Source organism: Sitophilus oryzae, unplaced genomic scaffold (genome assembly GCF_002938485.1).
Source record: "Sitophilus oryzae breed Bouriz unplaced genomic scaffold, Soryzae_2.0 scaffold_1977_pilon_pilon, whole genome shotgun sequence".
NCBI classification, from domain to species: domain Eukaryota; kingdom Metazoa; phylum Arthropoda; class Insecta; order Coleoptera; family Curculionidae; genus Sitophilus; species Sitophilus oryzae.
This window is the reverse complement of record NW_022146698.1, coordinates 1,927,642-1,950,749: the sequence shown is the minus strand read 5'-3', so window position 1 is coordinate 1,950,749 and position 23,108 is coordinate 1,927,642. Positions and strand designations below refer to the sequence as shown.

The window sequence follows — 23,108 nt, the reverse complement described above, 5'->3', positions numbered from 1 at the left end:
TCTGTAAAAATTGTTGTCATTTATTCCATATATTATAGTAAAATTTACCTTTTAGTTAACATTATAAGTCATGCTTTGTCCTTAACGGTACGTTTACTTCAGTATGATCTTTTATGTGAGAATCATAACACGGATTCATTTTGAAGGTTATTGTACACGACTTGTTTCAAGAAACATACATCGTATTGGGTACTTACATAAATTTGTTTATATATTACGTAGTATAGTATACTGGAGAGAGAACTCTAACTAAATTTGAGTTTGCCAAGTAACTAACGATTTCATTGGGATAATTGAAACTGGGTTTAAACTGATTGATAATTGTGTTCGTTTTACCCAAATAAATGTTCAGCATAGGATAGTTATATCGACTTTTATTCTTGATGAACATAATAGACCCTTATTGCTGTTGATTATTTTATTTTAGCTATTTCATGATCAAATTTTCTTGGGTTTCTTACTTTACCTTTCACACCCAAAGTAAGTGGCGCACTTTTACTGTCTTTGACCATTACTATTTGAATACTTAACATCGATTTTAGAATCTTTGCAGCCTATACCTTATTACTTATTTTATTATTTAACAACATTATTAAGTCACCACAGGTCACAAGTCTTACCTACGAACCCAGCTCTCCTCTAACCCTGAGCAACGGATACCTTTTTCTTTCTGTTTGAGTGATGACAGAAAAAGTCGTCACAATACTATCAAATAATCAAAATTCTTTGCATAAAGAAATATCTCTACAAATATCTTTAACAAGGCAACTCATTAATAGTTATAATGACTCTATAACTCTCCTTAATGAAAACCAAAAGATGATAAGAAATAAAATACAAAATTTGGAAAAACAAATTAGAAATTCTGCACAATATTTGAATATCCAAAATACATTACATCAAATAATTTTAAATTGCCAAAATTTAATTACATTTTTAGATAATATACAGCAGCAAGGTGATAGTACGTTAGATTTTGGTCTTATCATAGCCAATGATAAAGGGGGCCTTTGTTACCCTAGTGAGGATGTAGTTATGGCTACTGCTTACACTTACCTCACTATAAGTGAAATATTGGAAGAAGAATCAAGCTTTTTACATCAAAAAGATCACAGAAAATATTGACAACATTGACATTTGAAAATATAAATGGCCTGGATGTAAGTCTTTTTAGGTCACAGTTGCCCCTCACATACGTCAGAATTTATTATTAAATCCATCTTGTTCAGAATATCCAATATTTTATTGAAGAACTATGCAAAAAAAAGGAATGACGTCTTATAGAGGGCTTTTGCTTCAATTCCGAAATAATGGCGACAGTTTCATCGTTGATATTTTCACATTCGACTATTTGTAAGTCGGCTTCTTCGGTTTCATCTTGATCTGTGGTAAATAAAAAAAGTTAAAGAAAAAAGGAAAAACATTAAAAAAAACAAGAAAATGTACAAAATTAAAATCAACATACTATAATAAAACCAATAGTAGCACCAAACACATTTCTAAGTAAATACAGTTGAACTTACAGAACTCAAATTACTCTCCAACTTTAACCTTACTATCCCTCTCTACCTAGGGGGACCCTCTATGTACCTACGTAGCTTTTCTCCAACTGGAACTCTTTACAGATCACTCTTTTTGACTAACACCCTTTCGAGTTATAGAAGTTTCATTGTAAATACATTAAAAAAATATGAACAGCTAGCACCAAACACCTTCTGGAAGAACCCCTAACTATAATAAGTTTTACTTATATACTTATGGCCAGATTTGTAGCAGCTTGCTGTAGTCCTTGGCAAGAAAACTATCAAATTAAACAAGAAAATAGTATAAATACATTCAAGCGAATGACCATTGGTTATGGTTGACAGGTGACAGAGAACAATTGCGGTTGGGTTGTTATTCCTTTGTCTCCTTTGCCTAATTTGCCCAAAGAAGTTCTCTAATGGATCTTGGTTGAAGGTTCTGGGCATTAGATAGGAAAATTCTAGACTTTGTAGAACTCTCCATAACTCTTGGATGTTTTTCATTGTTTTGATTAGATTTTTTAATGAAGGTGGTATAAACTTTACCACTCTTCCATATTTCCTCTTTTTAAAATGTATGCTATTCAGCATCTTGATAGCCTCTTCCCAAAACTTGGAATGAGGGGAACTTTTGGTGACTGCAACCCTTAGATCTTTCTCTGGGACAGTTGACAAAGAGCTCCCATTGAGGCTGTCAAACAGCTGATCAAGAAAATCTAAAAGAGAAGCTGTATCAGTCGCTTCTTTTTCCATTTGCACTTTTTGTCTCCTATAGTCACCGTTGTTTCTATAATAAAAAAAATAGTAATCATGATAATCAAATAATATAACATTTTTAAAATTGTTGTTATTGTTTAAAGTAAATTAACTAAGTACCTGAAAATGCAAACACATTAATTGCGACAGCGACAGCGAGAACCTGTGTACACTTTGACACTTTCATCTTATGCTTCTCAGGAGTGACATGAGCGTCCGTTATTTTAATCATTAGTCTAAGGCTTCCTCAATAGGGGTCAAGTTGATAGGCCTTGAAGATATGCTACCATTTTGCCAGCTTGGTAATGCCTTTCTCTTCGAAACCAATGTTATAGTTCACAAAATTGTTTCGAAGTCCTTTGAAGAGGTGGGGCACATCATAGGGGGAATGACTCCTGGAATGACTAATTGAATGACTATTTGAAAAGAATGTTCTGCAAAGCTGTTTCCCTGACGTAAATATTGACTCTTTGTATCTTCAACTAGAGTATTAATTGCTGCCTGATTGTTTGATCCTTGATCGCGTATTGTGGCTACTATATTTAAACCAATAGCCTGGCATTTTCTAATGATTTGTTTAAGGATATTGACCAAATCATAGTTTTTGGCATCACCATTAACAAAGTTATAGTAGATTGGTTGCTTCCATTTACGCCGTATCCCCCTTAGCATAAACACCTTGAAGAAAAGAAGAATAACTTAATAATAACCTTGAAAAAATCAATTTTTTCAGAACTTGAATAAAATTTGTATCCTTACCTGAGAATGATTGGCTATTTCTTGTGTTTGTTTGAAACCAAAGTTTTCAAAGCTGTTTGGCTGTAGATTTGGTTGGATACTAATTTCATCAAACATCAGAACACAATTTTTGTCTAAATGATTTTTGAAATTCTTCGTTTCAGCTTTCAACACTGAAAATACCTCCTCGTGTAGTACTGGGCGAATTGGAACTCGGTTGAAGAGCTTCATGATATTCTTCCTTGATGGCAACGCAAAAAGCTTTGATAGAAACCTGTATCCACATCCACTTTGCTTGTATAAAGCTAATGCCAAAGCCTTATCTTCCAGGGAATACTTCCGACTTTTGGGTTTTTCGATCAGCATTTTCGATCTGACTTTCAAAAAATTGTTTGCGTATACGATCCATACTGGAACAGTGGGGGCTCGTGACTTTCTTTCATGGGAGGGCACAAAAAAAATGAAAAGCTTTCTAGTAACTAAAAGATAATTATAATAATTTTTATATTCTTTAAACACGTTTAGTAACCAAATTAATTTATTATTATTAATTTTTTAATATACATATATAAAAAATTAACACAAAAAAATTATTTGTATAAAAAATCCATCCTCCTGTCTTTTTTTTTGCTGAAAACGTCGATCACTTTGTTGTCAAAGACAGGTATCAACTTTTTTTCTATTGACAATGTTGCCAACGCGTTCAGTCTATCCTCGGACATCGTACTTCTCAAAAAAGTTTCTATACGTTTCAGAGTTGAAAAACATCTTTCGCATTCCACCGTCGTCATGGGAGTTGTACAGATTATGTCTACTAATTTGTTAGTTTCCGAAAACACTGTCGTCAAGTTATTTTCCGATATAAAGACTAAGATTGATAAAACACCGTCTACACTGCACAAATCATCTTTCTCATAAATTGCTGTAAGCTCCGTTTTTAATTTTATACTGTCTAACATTGTATATGATTTTACAGTAGATTCAAAATGATTTTCTGGAAATGACTTCCTATAAGATTTGAAACTTCTGGCATCAAATAGTTTGGCTGCACTTAAATGATCCTTAAAATCGAAACGGTCTTTGACATGAATTAAAATTGTATCCAATACTTCTTTTGCGATTGCAGGTACTCCGTCTGTCTCCAGCTGATGTCACACGTTGTCGCTTGGCAGGATGTATTACTTCTTCTTCGTCACACTCCATATCATTAAAGCTTTGCCTCATTTGAACAATTTGTTGCTCATATTGATCAACTGCGGCTTGCATTTGGGAGCTCTCAATTCCTCGAGTTTGTGCCTGATTGAAAAAAATCTCGATATGAGGCATTAATCTATGAACATATTCAACCAGTACATGAACTCTGGACAATCTAAGAACTTTAATAAACCAGATGCCTCGCTTATTGTTTTTGAATCCATTCCTGGTTGATAAATAATATTTTCCAAGCATTCTTTAAACAATTCATTATATTCAAAAACAGTATTTACGACTCTACTTTTAAAATTCCATCTCCTAGCTACGCCGCACAGTGGTCATTTATCTGTTCTAGGTGGACATAAATGTTCTTATTAAATTCCGACAAAGTTATTATTGCATATTAATAGTAAGTATTAGTGAATTCAAATAGTGGCCAATTAAGCACAAATCTAATAGTATTATCAGAAAACAATAAAAAAATATCCCCAATATTCAGGGTGTTTTTTAATATTACCACAAAATTCAGGGACGTGTTCCTTAGATGAAATAAAGCAAAAAAGTTCCTATGAACATAGGTCCGGAAATGCATCATTTCTTAGAGACAGGGTGTTGAAAGTAAAAATATCATATTTGTATATGATTGAAAAAAGGGTACGCCACTGCTTTTTTTAGAACATAAATCATTTTCATAATCTCTGACCAGTTTCTAACAAAAACGGCCTCTTGACATTTTTCTGTCCGACGAACGGTTTTTGCGTGAGAAAATAAAATAAAATTATCTACTCGTATAATATATTCCTAAAGATGCATAGGACATGTAGATAGGGTTATTTTATTTTTTACGCAAAAACCTTTTGTCGAACAGAAAATTGTCTAGAGGCCGTTTTTGTTAGAAACTAGTCGGAGATTATGAATATAATTTTTGTTCTAGAAACAGCAAAGGTCTACCGTTTTTTCGATCGAAAACAAATATGACAGCTTTCCCATTTTTCACTAATTTTATATGAAAATTTTCGAATTTTATTTAGCATCGATAACTCCTTTTTTTAAAATAGATGATCTACACCAAGTAGCCAATTAAAAAGTGCATATACCTTTAGATTTTTTCGGGTTCTTGGCACCAAACTTCAAAAAGTGTTCTACGGGTGACCGAACATGTCGCTGAGAACAAAAAAATATTCATAAAACTTGCAAATATATGCAAAACAAGAATATATCACAATTAATATGAAACCCTAAGTGTATTTATAAAGCCAGAATCAAAGCGGAAATCCGCGGGAATCGATTTATATAGCTTTTTGAATTTGAAAGAAGAATAAAAATAAACATTTTTGCACGGGCCACCAAACAATTAATTATCTATATTATTAAAACCTTTCAAGTTGCAATGTGTTATATTTTTAATTAGTAGTACATACCTTGATCTACACCTTCCATGTTTTAAAATTTTTGAAATCTTTTGAACTAGTGAACACAAGTCAATAAAATTCACTTTATTACTGCGCGGATTTGCAAAGCAGTCCATACCTGTTTTAAATTGCTCGATACAATATTTTTTTTATCAAACATCCACTAATATAGCATTCTGTTTGTGCATATTTTCTTAGTATGAGTTCTTACTTTACAATATACATAAACAAATGTAAATTAGTACACGTAAGGAACCCGGATTTTTATCCACCTAGATTTCGAAAAATGACTATTTTGCGCCGCGCCGCGTGGTAACCACTTGATCGAAAACCGCTGTACGTTTTGGGGATCGGGAAAAAAAAGTTGAGAAGGACTGAACATTTGCATAAAATATTTTGATATTCCTGTTACATTGTGTGGCGCGTTCCATAACTAAATTAAATTGATATGCATAACAATGATCGAAGTGAGCGTGGGAAAATATGTTCTTGATTATTGCCTGTACTCCATTATTTTTGCCACTCATTACTGCTGCGCCGTCGTAGCTTTGTGCTTACGTAATTCATACTCGCTTGGACAACTAGCTTCACTAACAGGTTCGGATCCTGATGCCAATCTTTCTATGTCTCTGGCTTTAACAAACTGAGCACTTAATGATTTTTGTAACTTCAAAGTAATAGGGCTTGCAGCTACAGATGCAGTATCAAACTGCGGTTGAGATGAAGTTTACTTCGAGCAGAAGGATCTTCAATAATTTCTGGTTCTAAAGGTTCTAATAAAAACAATTGTGATTTGAGGTTTGGAACTGATGGACGCCTCATATTATTATATGGGTATGTTTATTATGATGCTAGCTATGCCATGTATAAAATATACAAATAAACACACTCAAAAAAATGCAAAAATAAAGCTAGGTAATAAGTCTTTCGCTCAAACACACAATAACGAGAAAAAAAAACAGAAAAAATTACGAAGCTATCCAAGGTCTAAGACAACAACGAACAATGGCGCACAACAATGGCGGTCGGGTCGCGGCTACCTTTTCCAATGAACTGAATGCTACGTACTTACCTTACACCGGGGACCTCAAAAGCCTCTTTAATTCATGTTCTAACTTTTTTTGTTCTGTCCATGCTGAAAATAAATTGGTTAAGATCGGCCTACCGTAAAACAGTAGACTTTAAAATCGACATAGGTTTATTAATGTAGCGAAAAAAAAAACGGAAAAATGTTATTATATACTTACGTCTGAGTTCCTAATTTAAAGCGACAAACCCTGAAAGTTGCTAAACAAACCGCTATCCCTGCTTAAAATGCCCGTAAACACTTTAAACGACGAAGCGGAACCTAGCGCTCTGAGCACACAAAACATAATGGCGCGTTAAGGAGAGGACTACTGACAGCAGGGACGGAACAGGACCGGTATTAAAATTTTCTTTAAACCTTGTGCTCGAGAGTAGGAGAAGAATGTGAATAATTATGTAATATTGAGGACTGGACCTGAAATATAACTTTCGATAATTTGAATAACCCACCTCTTTTATTGAAAACATATAGGAAGATAAGAATTAGATAAGTGTTTTATTTAACAATTTTAGCAAAACTTAAGTATTTTACCGATGCAGACGATGAATTTTAGAGCGTCGGCTTTAACATGAGAGAAAAAAGCAACGACAAAAAAGGTATTAAAGCTTATTTTATAATAACTTTTTAAAAAACTAAAAACCGGTAATATTTAGACTCAGCCGAGTCTACTGAGCCTTTAAATGATGACATAATATTAATAACTCGGAACTCATAGGTAGTTTTATCGTTCTTAACACTTCAGAAAGCCTAAAATTAGCGGTATTTAGGGAAAAGGCCTTATTTTGGTAGATAAAGTGAGACAAGCGGACGAGGCAAGGGCCAAGGATAGGGAAATTCAAAAATCAAGTACCGCAAAATTCATATAAGTATATTATAAGTTTGGTCATTTTTTGTCTAACTGTAGCAGCACCTCCATGTAATTTTAAATTCAGGAGTGAAGGCTGATGATTTCTAACGATCTGGAACTCATGATTTTCTTCACTCATGAATTCTTGTGTTACAGGGTGCTTAGGTTGAAATATTTGAATATTTTGGCCAAAATAATTAATAACCGTATTAACAATTCGTCTTTTAACATTTAATGTATTTTTTAATATGACCTTTTTAATATGAAATGTAATTTCGTTTTTTTTCATCATAAGACGTGTTAGAAATTAAAGTAATAAACTGAACTAATCTCTTTATTAAAGAATTATTCTTATAGAGATTTACAAGGCACGAGGTTATTAGATCGCAGTGTTCTCTCTAACTAACACACGCGCATCGAATTACCACCTGGACTTGCATTTCACAGAGGGCGTCATGGCATAGCCATAGGCGGGCCGCTAACACGGCCAGCCTGACAATGGGACGTTCTCGGCCCATTCAGCTCGACCATATCCTGACTATTCTTAGAAATATACTAAAACATTTTCAAACCTCTATCATTATATAGAATGAAAATAAATAATCAGAACACGTAACAGTGTTATTCAGAAACAGATATAGAACTTGTAAAATATCTGTAAACAATACTCTGCTCTAACAAATTAAAATAATTTAAAATCAAAAACTAATAATACAGCCATATTCACAAATCAGTAAGCGATAGTACAAACAGGCACTTTCAAACAAATGAAAGGTCAGTCAGCAATACCACGCACGACTAATTTACAAATTTACGCTAGCCAGCAATAATAAATCTAGGCAGTTTCAAATGCATGAAATGATGCCCAGACTACTTCACCAATAACAAGTCAGAAAGCAATACTACACCCAGACAATTTCAAACTGAAATGTCAGACAGCACTAGTATGCCCAGACTATTTCAAACAAATAACAAGTCAGAAAGCAATACTACACCCAGACAATTTCAAACAAATGAGATGTCAGCCAGTACTAGTATGCCCAGATTATTTCAAACAAATAACAAGTCAGAAAGCAATACTACACCCAGACAATTTCAAACAAATGAAATGTCAGCCAGCACTAGTATGCCCAGACTATTTCAAACAAATAACAAGCCAGAAAGCAATACTACACCCAGACAATTTCAAACAAATGAAATGTCAGCCAGCACTAGTACGCCCAGACTATTTCAAACAAATAACAAGTCAGAAAGCAATACTACACCCAGACAATTTCAAACAAATGAAATGTCAGCCAGCACTAGTACGCCCAGACTATTTCAAACAAATAACAAGTCAGAAAGCAATACTACACCCAGACAATTTCAAACAAATGAAATGTCAGCCAGCACTAGTACGCCCAGACTATTTCAAACAAATAACAAGTCAGAAAGCAATACTACACCCAGACAATTTCAAACAAATGAAATGTCAGCCAGCACTAGTATGCCCAGACTCCAGACTACCGCTAACACGGCAAAAAAAATAACTTACGTGAAGTCAATTAAAATATAAATATGGAGTAATTTATCTTGCACTCCACATCAATGACATTTATTGAACTTTATTTTTTTTTTCATCATTAAGCTTTTTGATGATATTATAATTCATTGGATACTCAATATGGACAATTTCTTATGAACATTGGAATTAATATCTAATGGATGGATTCGAAAACATAAATGTATACCGGTCTCGGTATACACATATTTAAAAAAAATCTGGAAAAGTGATGTTATCTTTAAAAATTTTCATCCAATTTTAGCTAATACAGTTCTTTCGTCACATTAGCAAAATTAGGGACAAATGAACATTTTTAAGTCGTTTGAGGAAAAATTAAAATTTGGGACGTCTGACAACCCCAAGTCTACAATTTCATTGCCTTCACACAAGTGTTACAAACTCGTAGACAAAGTTGTATTGTATTTTTGGTAAAGATCTCGAGGATCTTGAAAAGAATGGCTGTTATCGGTATGAAGTAAATGACATAGGCATGCGCCAGTGACTTTATCCAATAAACTTTTAGATTAAAATCTCAGTTTATAAAATCTCAGATTGTAAGCTAAATTACAGCGCACAACTCATGTTACAAACACATATAATACACTCATGGAATATGCATCTCGTGCGCAATTCTTCCAGTAACACGCCTTCTACAACACTCATTAGACATTTCAAAATGGATTATTTTGAGGAACCAGGATTGAGAGAAAATACTTAAGTTGCTTAGAATAGTTTATCCCAAGCCATATATGCATGATCATGAGAACACTCTCAACAAAGCACAAGAAGCTTTTATATTACAAAATTATTAGTATTCACTTTGAATCTATCTCGCTTAAATAACATTGTATCTGTACCTATAAAATATACAAAACAAGGCATTCACTTAATTCACTTTTATTTTTCAGTTTAAAAGTTTAAATTGCTGAATATTTAACTGGTCGCTGCACATTAAGTGACAACAACCATCTTCATTTTTCATTAATTTTCATTCTTTAACTACTAATTTGAATTATAACTTGTACTGACGGAATGTACTGATCATATAATATTATATATAATCGATTTATAATATGTACTAACTGGGTTTTATCCACGCCTATTTTTTTTTCATATAATATTATAGTACTATTCTTATACCAAACCAAACCAAACCAAACCAACTGCATTTTATTTGAAGAAATGTTTTCTACGCCTATGGTAGACTTGCTTTTCAAAGAAAGGGTCTGTATATTATTTTACAAATCTGTGACACTTGAACGCCTGCACTCTAAAAAATATTTGACCTGCAAGGGTGTTTTGAGGTGAGAGATACGATATACACAGAAACACACATTTTACATTATTAATTTTGTCTATCTCTCGCTCTCGGCTAAACAGAACATCGTTATAAATTTTCTTTCGAAGAATTTTCATTTAAAGCAATTATTTGAATGTATATCATCCTTATACAAAAATGACATAATAAGGCATATTTATGTAAACATATGTTATCGTATATCGATATAGCACTAAATATGCCCCTCCCTACTTATAATTCAAATTTGGCGCCTTGCCTTGACGGGAAAAACCGAAAGGAAGTAGAAGGAGCCTAACGACTCTCTTCGAAGACGACGCGCCAAGTTTTTCCAGCAATGTTTCAAGGCTGGTCGAGGTGAAAAACAATAATGTGCGAAATAAATAGTTTTTATTGAAACTGTTGTTTCTCTCAACAAAATAAAAACCCACGAAAAGCATTTCGTATTCACATACCACAGTCAAAACACTTGACAACATAGTTAATAAAAATGTACTGGTAGTTCCACTCCACGCCTATGGTAAATGAAATTATAAAAAGAAAAATCTGTCTATCAAAGCTAATTATACTAACAATCTGTGCTAGTATAAAAGAAATGCAACAGTTCTTTACTATTTCATTAGGCCGTAAAAACTGTACAAAAATTAGGCTTGGGAGTGATAAAAATGGCGTCATGTTCTAAATGACGACCAAAATTACTATATAAACTTTCGTATAAATCTCATTTCAAACTTACCCAAGAACGGTGATATACCTACATTTTTTGTGGACTTGACCACTCACCTATCTTCCAATCAAAACAATTTGAAATTAATACCTTGGGAACGCCATTTAGCATTTTTTTTTCAGAAACTGAATTGATCTCACAAAACAAATCACAAACTAACAATGGGCGCTTCATTACGGGTTAATCCCACTTGTGATGTTAGAAATTAAAGTAATAAACTGAACTAATCTCTTTATTAAAGGATTATTCTTATAGAGATTTACAAGGCACGAGGTTATTAGATCGCAGTGTTCTCTCTAACTAACTAACTAACACACGCGCATCGAATTACCACCTGGACTTGCATTTCACAGAGGGCGTCATGGCATAGCCATAGGCGTGCCGCTAACAAGACGAAATTGCCTTTCTGCAAAATGTAAAATTTTGTATACATTATATATATATGTATATACATTATATATGTTGGATGCAAAAACAAGGCCACCACGAGATACAAAATTTGTGAATTGCGTAAATGTTTCTGAGGATGCGCTGTAGCTATGATCACTGTTAATATCACTATCTTTTTTTAATAAAATTTCTATACAGTGATGGCAAGTGGTCTCATTAACAAGGCGACGGATAATATATCCAGATATATAAAATAAAATATTTTCTTGAAAATCACTTAATTTTGTTTTTTATAAATATTCAATATACTTTGAAATTTCGCTATTTGCTTTGGTTTGCTCTGAAAGGACTTGACTTTGTCTTTCTTCTGACCGGAATTCAAAAGCTGGAGTGCAGTAACTTCCAAATTCAGAGCAATTTGCACTGACACTAGAAGTTACTGAATTCCGGTATAGCAACTGTCTCAGTGCCCACTTAAGCTGTTGCGTATTTGGGTTGTTGTTCCAACCACCTCTTGATCTTATACAGGAAAAAAATATTTCCAGATGATCCTGGGAACATTTATAGGTCAAAAAATATTGCAATGGGTCTTCATTCAAACATAAAAGGTCTTTCGCTAGCAAAATTACCCTTTCCATATATTATATTATAAACCCTAAAGCAAAAGTTTTTCGTGTACTATTTAACAATGGAATACCATCCATACTTATGTTTTCCAGAAATTATTTTGTTTTTGAGAAAATATCCTCAAAATATTTTAAATTATTTGGTCTGATGGGTGTTTTAAAGCCCTTACCAACAGGATTTCTGGAGTTTAAAATATCGAAAACCCGATCAATAGTCCTAATAAATTCAACAGTAGCATGGCGGTCTTTGAATTCAACAACTTCACATTTAGCTAAATATTTTATGGCATCTGCCACACCACTACTTAAGGTTTGTGCTGCAAGTCGTACATTCATTACCTTATTCTTATAATTAATGTGACTAGAACTAAGAGAGTTGGCTAATTTTAATTTTTCCAAATTTTTAATTTTATCTAATGCTTTAAGAAATTCCCAGTTAATTATGCCTGTTTTTGACTTTAATTTTTTTTCAGCTAAAGCATTTCGTGCTAACTTTAACATATGGCAAATATCCAATATACAATAAACACGAATGCTTTTGTCACATGGATGAAAAAAATAGGGAAGTAGCTGGCTAGCGTTGTAGACGTTAGCACCCAACTGATTATAGGTAGTGAGCACTATCAGAAGTGATAGACCTAACTGTTATGCCTACTTCAAATAAACTTCTTAAGCAGGACATTACCAGCTGAGTTTGCAAATGCGAGTCAGTTTTGTTTATTAAAAAATAAGCCACTGGACATTTAAAGTTATATGTGTAACCGACAATTTGTTTTTTCAAATTCAAATGCTTCTGATGCCGGGGTTTCTTGATCTACATCAGTTATGCCACCATAATTTACATTACCCATAAATTTTCCTGCACTATGGTCCCATACAATTTGCTTCCTGATTGCCATAGCATCAATTATTAAAGCACGTTTGCAAGTTTTTTAAATAATTTTTAGAAGTTACTTGAGTCTTCTAAAAATTTTAAAACTTCACTTAAAATTCCTGGTTCACAGTTAAGGCCACTGAGCCATTTTCTAATCGTCCAACCATTTGGTAACACAAAATAATTGCGTAGAAAATGATAAGCTTTGGGAGAATAGGAGTAGAGCGTATGAGCAAATTGCTTCATGAACGCCGAGTATCTCCTCTGTCCTCGGTTTACCCCTTTGTCTTATTGTTTTTGAAGTAGGACCAGTTCCAGACGTAAACCTTAAAATAAAGAAATTTAATTTAGACTATTAAACATAAAAATTCATGAATATTATTAATTTTGATACCTTCAAAGTATTTATCTAATACAATATCTAAATGTTCGTTGCTGTGGCCACTTTTGTTATTGTACTAATAACATCTTTCATGTTACGAATTTTAAGATTCTTCCGGTTCACTTTTTGTTTAAGTGTTTTTACTTTTCTACGTAAAATCCTATATGGGTATTTCACCACTGCACTGCAAGAAAATCTACAAAATAAAATAGTTATTTTTTGTAAACACATCTGCGTTAAACCCAAACGGAAACTACTTGTCAGAAATTATGTTTACAGTTATACAAATTTGCCTAACAAAGAAAAAAAGGCTTGACGTTTCGGAAAGTTTATCTCTTTCCGTCGGAAGCAAAAAAATACAAAGAATAAAGAAAAAAAAACTATTTAAAATATTTAAATTCAACTATTCGAGAACACTTTTTTTTAAACAGATACGTCTACAAGAACCGTTGACGTTCTGTTAATTTTTTTTGGAATCCGCCACATAGGTATAGACATTTTTTATTTTTCTAAGTAGTTGTTCAATATTAACTGGAACTGTTTGTGTTTCTTTATCCAATAATATTTTCCCAAACTTTTCACTTCTATTGTCTGAAGTAGTTGATGTTGAAGCTACTATTAAAGGTAAATCAATATCCATTAATTCACTTTCAGTATGAACGCTTGTAGTAGGAATCTGAAAATTATGTTATGTGGTGATTGATTACCACAGAATAACATTATACCATTTACCAACCTGTTTTATTATTTTTGTACGAGGAGCATTGGCTTTTGTTAACAAGTGTTTTTTAAAAGAAAACACACTTGGTACAGCATCAGAATCAGGCTTTAAACTTTTTAACAGCCAGTCCTGGCTGATCAATGTAGTCAGTTGGACGAGAGCCCCCAGTCCCCACAGAGCCGTTTTAGATTGTGTCCACTTATCTGTACGAAGAGCCTGAATCCAAAGCTTTAATATTTCAGGTCGTTTAAAAGGAAAACTGCAAAAAACGATACTACTTTAAAGTCAAATCTATTTATAAAATAATCTGTATAATTTTTATAAAATAAAAAATAATACGAAATGCATATACAGGGTGGCCCACCGAAAACGTTCCGCAAGGCATAACGGCCAGAGTATTTTTTTTAGAAAATTCAATTCAATTCAAGAATTCAAATTCAAAAGTCAATTTTGTTTATGAGGGGGATGTCTAGAGTATTTATGTCAAGAGGGGGACAACTTTTGCCCCAAAAATGATTGCAAAATCTTCAACCCTCTAAGCGGGGGTGTCATCCCCCAACTTTTTTCAAATGGGAAGGGGGGTCAAGTGGCGCCGCAATGAAAAGAGCTTTGTATTCTCTATATTTCCACGCTTCATTTTTAAAAATCGGTCGAGTCTTTGAGAAAATATGAAGGATTGAAATTTGATGCCACTGTGACGTGAATGCCACTGTGACGTGAATACCACTGTGACGAGGAATGCCACTGTGACACTGAAGACCAGACACCTGGATTTTCTCATGGAATGACTGGAACGACCACTGGATAACAGATAAGACTTTGATCATCTCTTATTTTATTGCGTTTATGATTGATTAAAATTTATTACATTTAATCTACGATCGTAGGTGAACTTGGTATACCAGGGGATTTTACATTTAAATTTTATTTTATTCTTTAGTCATTTAATCATAATCACAAATACGCATCAGGGTTGTTCACAGTTTAGTCACAACAATATTTTGTGATACTATTCATGGTTTAATTTATTTTACGGATAGTTCATTTTTACGGATAGTTCATAATATATATATATATATATATATATATATATATATATATATATATATATATATATATATATATATATATATATATATATATATATATATATATATATATATATATATATATACAGGGTGGCCCTTCGAAAACGTTCCGCAAGGCATAACGGCCAGGGCAATTTTTTTTCAGAAAATCCAAAAACACGTCAATTTTGTTTGTGAGGGGGACAACTTTTGCCCCAAAAATGACTGCAAAATCTTCAACCCTCTAAGCGGGGGTGTCATCCCCCAACTTTATTCAAATGGAAAGGGGAGCCAAGTGGCACCGCAATGAAAAGAGCTTTCTATTCTCTATATTCCCCCGCTTCGTTTATGAAAATCGGTCTAGTCATTGAGAAAATATGAAGGATTGAAATTTGAAAAGTTTATTTAAACATTTATCAGAGTAAATGATAAGGATAAATTCCTTCGACCAATTTGCTGTTTTTTCTTATTATTTAGCTGTTCTGTGACTTGTGCATCGAAGTTCTCCTCAATATCGTTAAACTTTTTAACAATTATGGTGTACTCACTTGCAGAAAAAGTGGAAATAATCGAACTCTGTTTTAAAAATAATGAATGTATCGGGTTGCGCACATATTCAATGAACGCTATCCTGACAAACACATTTATGGCAAAATTGTTCGCGAGTTAGTAGCAAAATTTCGTGAAACTGGTTCCGTTATGAATAAAAAGAGGCAGAGGGAAAATCCTGTAGTAAACGAAGCTATGGAGGTATTCGTATTGGGCCAAGTTGCCATGGATAGTACGCTGAGTACAAGAAAATTAGCCAATGAGACCGGCGTGCATCGTACAAGTGTCCAAAGAATATTAAAAAAAAACACAAGTTCCACCCGTACAAAATTCACTTGGTAAAAGAACTCAACGAATCTGATCGTCGCTTGCAATTTTTTGAAACTATGAGTGAACGAGTGGCGAATGATAATAATTTCCTATTTAATGTGTATTTTTCGGATGAGTGTACTTTTTTTTTGAACGGTGTAGTTAATTGGCACAACTGTCGGTACTGGACTAAGGACAACCCCAGGGGGTTTCACGAGGTGCACACACAAAACCCTCAGAAATTGAACGTGTGGGCTCGTATGTTTGGAAATTCTACCGTGGGTCAGTTTAACGATATTGAGAAGAATTTCAATGCACAAAAGTCACAGAACAGCTATCTAGCAACTACCGCACCTGAGCGTTCAACCTTGTGGCAAGTGAAAAAATGCGTAAACATCTAGAAATAATAAAAAAAAACAGCAAATTGGTCGAAGGAATTTATCCTTATCATTTACTCTGATAAATGTTTAAATAAACTTTTCAAATTTCAATCCTTCATATTTTCTCAATGACTCGACCGATTTTTAAAAAACGAAGCGGGGAAATATAGAGAATAGAAAGTTCTTTTCATTGCGGTGCCACTTGACCCCCCTTCCCATTTGAAAAAAGTTGGGGGATGACACCTCCGCTTAGAGGGTTAAAAATTTTGCAATCATTTTTGGGGCAAAAGTGGTCCCCCTCACAAACAAAATTGAACTGTTTTTGGATTTTCTGAAAAAAAAATTACCCTGGTCGTTATGCCTTGCGGAACGTTTTCGATGGGCCACCTTGTATAATAATACATATATTCAGATATAGTATGGTTTATTGTAATTAAATAAGAATAAGGGAAAATAAAATCAGATATATAAAGTATATATTATGTATTCGAAAAACGAAATTAAAAATGACACTTTTTGTAGGTATAAAATACCTAATATATATTATATGAAGATAAAAATAACTATCTAATAACCTCAACAAATAATACAATATTCCAAAAACGAGACTAAAAAATTCTATATAAAAACAGTAATTTAGAACATTTGTTCGGATTTTATGATTTCTGTAATATGAATCGCCTCGGGATTCAAGAGGTTTCGAAGAGAGGGCGCTACCGTAGTCGGTCGACAAGGGTCGATTTCGCTTGCGACGCTTGAAAAAGAAGATGGTTGCGAACCTCAGCAAGAAAGACATTTTTTCAGTTAAAAGTAAAAATTTGTTGTTAAATTTACAAGTAAAATAAAGAATTATCTATGGTCCTTCGAGCTATCATTTTAAGGTGACCCCAACCGCAACATTTTGGTCCTACGAGCCGGATAAGTGCCATTTTGATCATTTTAAAAACTGGATATTGCCGGGCTAGAAACGAGCCTTTTGTCACGAACTGGAAGAACATCCATGGTGGCCGGCTAGCAACAAAACGCAAGAAGTGAGTCTGTCCCTATCTATTTCCTTATTTTCCTATTCATGCATGCTGTGCTCGACTAATAATGTTTATAATATATTCATAGTAAATTCAGTAGTTTTTCAAGTTAATAAAGACTAAAGACGATAAAGTTATATAGTTATACAGATCGGTATACGTAGATTTGTCATAAATAATTGATCAAGGTTATTTTCTTAAGAGTTTTAATACGGGAGATTTTATTAAGAGTCCCACTACTACGGGATATTCTCTTAAGGGTCTCACTACTACGAGATATTTTATCAACGGCTTCATTACATATTTAACAAAAGAATCATATTGTATAATTTAATTTAAGGGTATTTTTTAAGTTTAAGGTACCACAGAAATAATATTTAGTAACTTAACGATTTATTGTGAGTGTAATTGAAAAAACAAATTGATAATAAGATAACATTGCTATAAATTTAGTAAAAAGAATATACTGCAACAGAAGAAGCTATAGAATTGTGTTAAATATTATAATTTATATTGCAATAGGTAAGATTTGAAATGGCTGAAGCAATAGATCTCAGAAGGTTAAGAACTAGGCGAGGTCAGTTGAGAGGCATAGCCACTCGGTTTCAAAGTTTTATGTCTAACATGCAGGATGTTCTAGAAGTAAAAACTAGGTTGGAAAAAGTAGAGTCCGCGTTTGTAGAGTTCGATCAAGTTCAGTCCGAATTAGAGCTATTAGATGAAGAAGAAACAGAAGTTAGAGAAGAAATAGAAAATGTATTTTACAAAGCTATTTCTACAGGTAAAAATGCATGCGTTGATGCTAATATTAATTCACAAATATTACATACACCTCAAAATCCAGTAAGTAACATAAAGCTACATCCTATAAATTTTCCTATTTTTAGCGGAGGTTATGAGAATTGGATTAATTTTAAGGATACTTTTAATTCCTTAATAGATAATAATGTATCATTAGATGCGATTCAAAAATTTCATTATCTGAAATCTTGTCTTCGAGAAGACGCAGCTCAGATTATAAGTTCTTTAGAGGTAACTAGTAGCAATTATTCAATAGCTTGGAAATTGTTACAAGAACGTTATGAAAATCAAAGATTAATAATTCATAATTACATTAAAACTTTATTTGAAATATCTCCAGTTCAGAAAGAATCTTGTAAAGATTTAAGAAATTTATTAGACACGTTTTTGAAAAATATTAGAGCCTTACATTCACTAGGACAACCCACAGATCAATGGGATACACTCTTAATTTATTTATTAACATCTAAACTCGATTATAACACAAGAAAAGAGTGGGAATGTTCATTAAAGAGTAACAATTTGCCTACTATGGTCAACTTAACGGATTTTCTAAAGCAAAGATGTATGATATTAGAAACAATAAATGTAAACAAAACAAAATCAGATATATCTATTTCATACAGAAAAGGCCATGATAATAAGAGTCATTCTTTTGCCACAACTCAAAACTCCAGTTTTTCATGCTATTATTGTAATCAACCTCATCCTATTTATAGATGTCAATCATTTTTTAAACTTAATTTAGAGAATAAACATAAAGAAATTAAAAAATTAAAATTATGTGCAAACTGTTTAAAACCAAATCACGCTACAGATCAGTGTCAATCTCTTAGAACATGTTTTAAATGTAACCTAAAACATCATACGTTATTACATGACTATTCGAGTAACAAAACAAATGTAACTTCCTGTTCTCATTGCGCATGTAATAATAAAATACCAACTGAAGTTTCTGAAAATGAAAAAGATAATAGTGAGAATCAATCTTCATTAAATTTATCTTCTACTGCTGCTCATTCTTTATCAAATTATGTCATGTTATCGACAGCTGTTATATATATAAAAGATAAATTTGGAAATTTGCATACCTGTCGTGCTCTTTTAGACTCAGGTAGCCAAAGTAATTTTATTACAAAGTCATTAGCAGAAAAATTACAGTTAGATCAAAATCATACTAACATTTCAATATCTTGTATTGGTAAAAATAATACTAATATTTCAAAAGCAGTAAATTCTACAATAAAGTCAATGTACGGTTCATTTACAACTAATTTAAGTTTTTTCATAATTTCTCAGATTACTGAAGAGATACCTCAAATAAAATTTGATATAAGTCATATTAAAATTCCAGATAATATACAACTGGCTGATCCAAAATTTAATATTCCAAATAATATAGATATTCTTATAGGCGCTTCAATATTTTATGACTTAATAATGGGCGAATCAATAAGTTTAGGTACAAAACAGCCTACATTAAGAAAAACTAAGTTAGGTTGGATATTGTCAGGTATCATTCACAATAAACAAGTAAATAAACAAATATGTAATTTATCTTTAAATAAACAATTGACACGATTCTGGGAAATAGAAGAAGTACCATTTAAAAAACATTTTTCCCTTGAAGAACAATATTGTGAATCATACTTTAAAGAAACTACCACACGTAACGAAGATGGTAGATTTATTGTCAAGCTACCACATAATGATTCAGTTAATAAACTTGGGGATTCTAAGGCCATCGCTTTAAAAAGATTAAATCAAATCGAATTGAAATTTGAAAAGGATCAAACATATAAAACACTTTATAATGAATTTTTAAAAGAATATTTAGATATGGAGCATATGACACTAGTAAACACAGATTCAGATAATATTGATCATTGTTTTTATTTACCTCATCATGCTGTTAGAAAGGAAGACAGCAGTACCACAAAATTAAGAGTAGTTTTCGATGGTAGTGCGATTACAAATACAGGAATATCATTGAATAATTGTTTGCATGTAGGCCCAACTATACAGGATGATTTATTTGATATAGTAATTCGGTTTAGAACGTATCCTATAGTATTTACTGGTGACATCGCGAAAATGTATCGCATGGTTTTAGTACATCCTGAGCATAGGAATCTACAAAGAATTCTTTGGCGTGAAAATGATAATGAACCTGTTCAATCTTATACGTTAAATACTTTAACTTACGGTACAGCTCCAGCATCATTTTTAGCCATTCGATGTCTCCATGAATTAGCATATCAAAATCAACATAGATATCCTGAAGCTTGCAATAAGATACTTAAAGATTTTTACGTAGATGACTTACTAACCGGTACTAATACGGTAAAGGATGCACTTAAATTAAAAAACGAGATATATGAGATTTTAAAGTCCGGTGGATTTGAATTACGAAAATGGTCATCAAATTCACGAGCCTTTGTTGAAGATATAAATTCTAATTCTACTCATTTATTTTCAGATAAAACAGATTTTAAGTTACTAGGTTTAATTTGGGATTCAAAAACAGATATACTACGATACTCAGTAAACGTGAACTATAATAAAACAAATATTACTAAAAGGCAAATTTTATCATTAATATCACAAATATATGATCCTCTGGGATTGATTGGCCCAGCTACTATAAAAGCTAAGATTATTATGCAAAATTTGTGGCAATGTGAGATAAATTGGGACGATCCAATTCCATCAGACATAGCTGAAATCTGGCAAGATTTTAGTAAACAATTAAATTCATTAAATGATATTTCAGTGCCTAGACATGTATTATGTAATTCTTCAAATTATGTTGAACTTCACGGTTTTTGTGACGCCTCCGAGAGTGCATATGGCTGTTGTATCTACCTACGATCATTAACTAATTTCGGAGAATGTACAGTGAGATTATTGTGTGCAAAATCAAAAGTAGCACCACTCAAACGAATAACTTTACCTAAATTGGAATTGTGTGGAGCTTTACTTCTGGCTAAGTTAACAAAACGAGTTCTTAGATCTTTAACGGTAAACATAGAAAAAACATTTCTTTTTACTGATTCCAGCATTGTATTATCATGGATATCGACAGAACCATGTTATTTAAAAACATTCGTCGCCAATCGAATTGCGGAAATTACCGAATTAACGTCAAAAGATAAATGGTATCATGTAAAGTCAGAATTAAATCCTGCTGATATTATTTCGCGAGGCACAAATCCAAACATTTTAAAAGATAAAAAATTATGGTGGTGCGGTCCTAATTTTTTAAATGATAATGCCAAGCCGTTCTCAAGCAGAACTCCTGACTACAGAGATAGTAATGTACCAGAAATGAAAAGAACTGTAGCTTTAGTTTCAAATACTGCTGAGATATCTAATATCTTTACTAAATTTTCTTCCCTAACAAAGCTTAAACGCGTAATTGCATATGTTTTACGTTTTAAAAACAACGCTTTATGTAAAGATAATAAAATTTCAGGTCCTCTTAGAGTAAATGAGTTAAACAAAGCTATGACTATTCTAATTAAGATTGTACAATTTCAAGAGTTTGCTGACGATATAAAAAATCTTACTTCTAAAATTAAACTGTCCAATTCTAGCAAGCTGTTGAATTTGAATCCATTTTTAGATGAAGATGGTATTATTAGAGTCGGCGGAAGATTAAAACATTCGCATTTAAGTTATAATCAGAAGCATCCGACAATATTACCTACAAAGCACACCTTCACAGAACTGTTAATATTACACACTCATTTACGATATTTACATATGGGTACTCAAGCACTTCTAGCTACAATTCGTTTAGAATATTGGCCATTATCAGGGAAAGTTGCCGTCAAGCGCATCTTGCGGAAATGTATTAAATGCTTTAGAGCTAAACCAAAGTCTGTAACTCAAATAATGGGAGATTTACCTTCCGATCGTTTTTCAACATTAAGACCATTTTATAAGTGCGGTGTAGATTACGCAGGTCCTTTATATATTAAAAATAGTACTTCTAGAAAAGCAAAAAATGTAAAAGCTTATATATGTTTATTTATTTGCCTATCAACAAAGGCAGTTCATATTGAACTAGTGCGTGATCTCTCAACTGATGCTTTTATAAATTCTTTAAAACGGTTTATATCACGAAGAGGTAAACCTTCTGACATCTATTCAGACAATGGAACAAATTTTCGAGGTGCAGCTAGAGAGTTGCAACAATTATATAGTTTCCTTTCTGATAAGTCAGTTAATGAAGAAATTTTGAATTTCTTGGGACAGGATAAAATTTCATGGCATTTCATTCCGTCAAATTCGCCGCATATGGGAGGTATTTGGGAGGCCGCGATCAAATCAGCCAAGTATCATATAAAACGCATATTATCTCAAGCATATTTAACTTTTGAAGATATGTACACATTATTGGTTGAAGTTGAAGCATGTCTGAATTCTAGACCCCTTACCCAAATATCCAATGATCCCCTAGATTTCTCCTTGCTTACCCCAAGTCACTTTCTTATTGGAGACTCTTTATTGGCCATACCTGAAACCAACATCATTGAAGCAAATGTTTCACGTTTGAATCATTACCAAAGGTTGAAACAAATTCATCAACACTTTTGGCAAAGATGGTCACGAGAGTATTTGTCTACATTACAAACCAGATCCAAATGGAAGACCAGTCAACAAAATAATCTAAATATTGGGCGTTTGGTCATCCTGAAGGAAGAGTCATCACCACCTTTACAATGGACGAGAGGCCGAATAGTCGACATTCATCCAGGATCCGATGGACTTGTGCGCGTCGTTTCTGTGAAAGTGCCGAACGGTCGCATAGTTAAGCGGTCTATTGCTAAAGTTTGTTTAATGCCAGTCGATTAA

The 23,108-nt window shown here is 32.9% G+C and overlaps 1 protein-coding gene across 1 annotated transcript; it reads left to right on the top strand.

Annotated features, from left to right (window-relative positions):
• Nucleotides 1-17,078: 17,078 nt before the first annotated feature.
• LOC115883709 lies at nucleotides 17,079-23,108 on the top strand. The gene is made up of 2 exons (XM_030902106.1): nucleotides 17,079-17,453; nucleotides 17,970-23,108. The coding sequence occupies exon 2, from the start codon at nucleotides 17,982-17,984 to the stop codon at nucleotides 23,106-23,108; it is 5,127 nt and encodes a 1,708-aa protein (XP_030757966.1). The 5' UTR covers nucleotides 17,079-17,453; nucleotides 17,970-17,981.

Excerpts from the sequence above, each read along its gene's own strand:
- LOC115883709 (XM_030902106.1), top strand. The coding sequence starts at position 17,982 with ATGGCTGAAGCAATAGATCTCAGAAGGTTAAGAACTAGGCGAGGTCAG.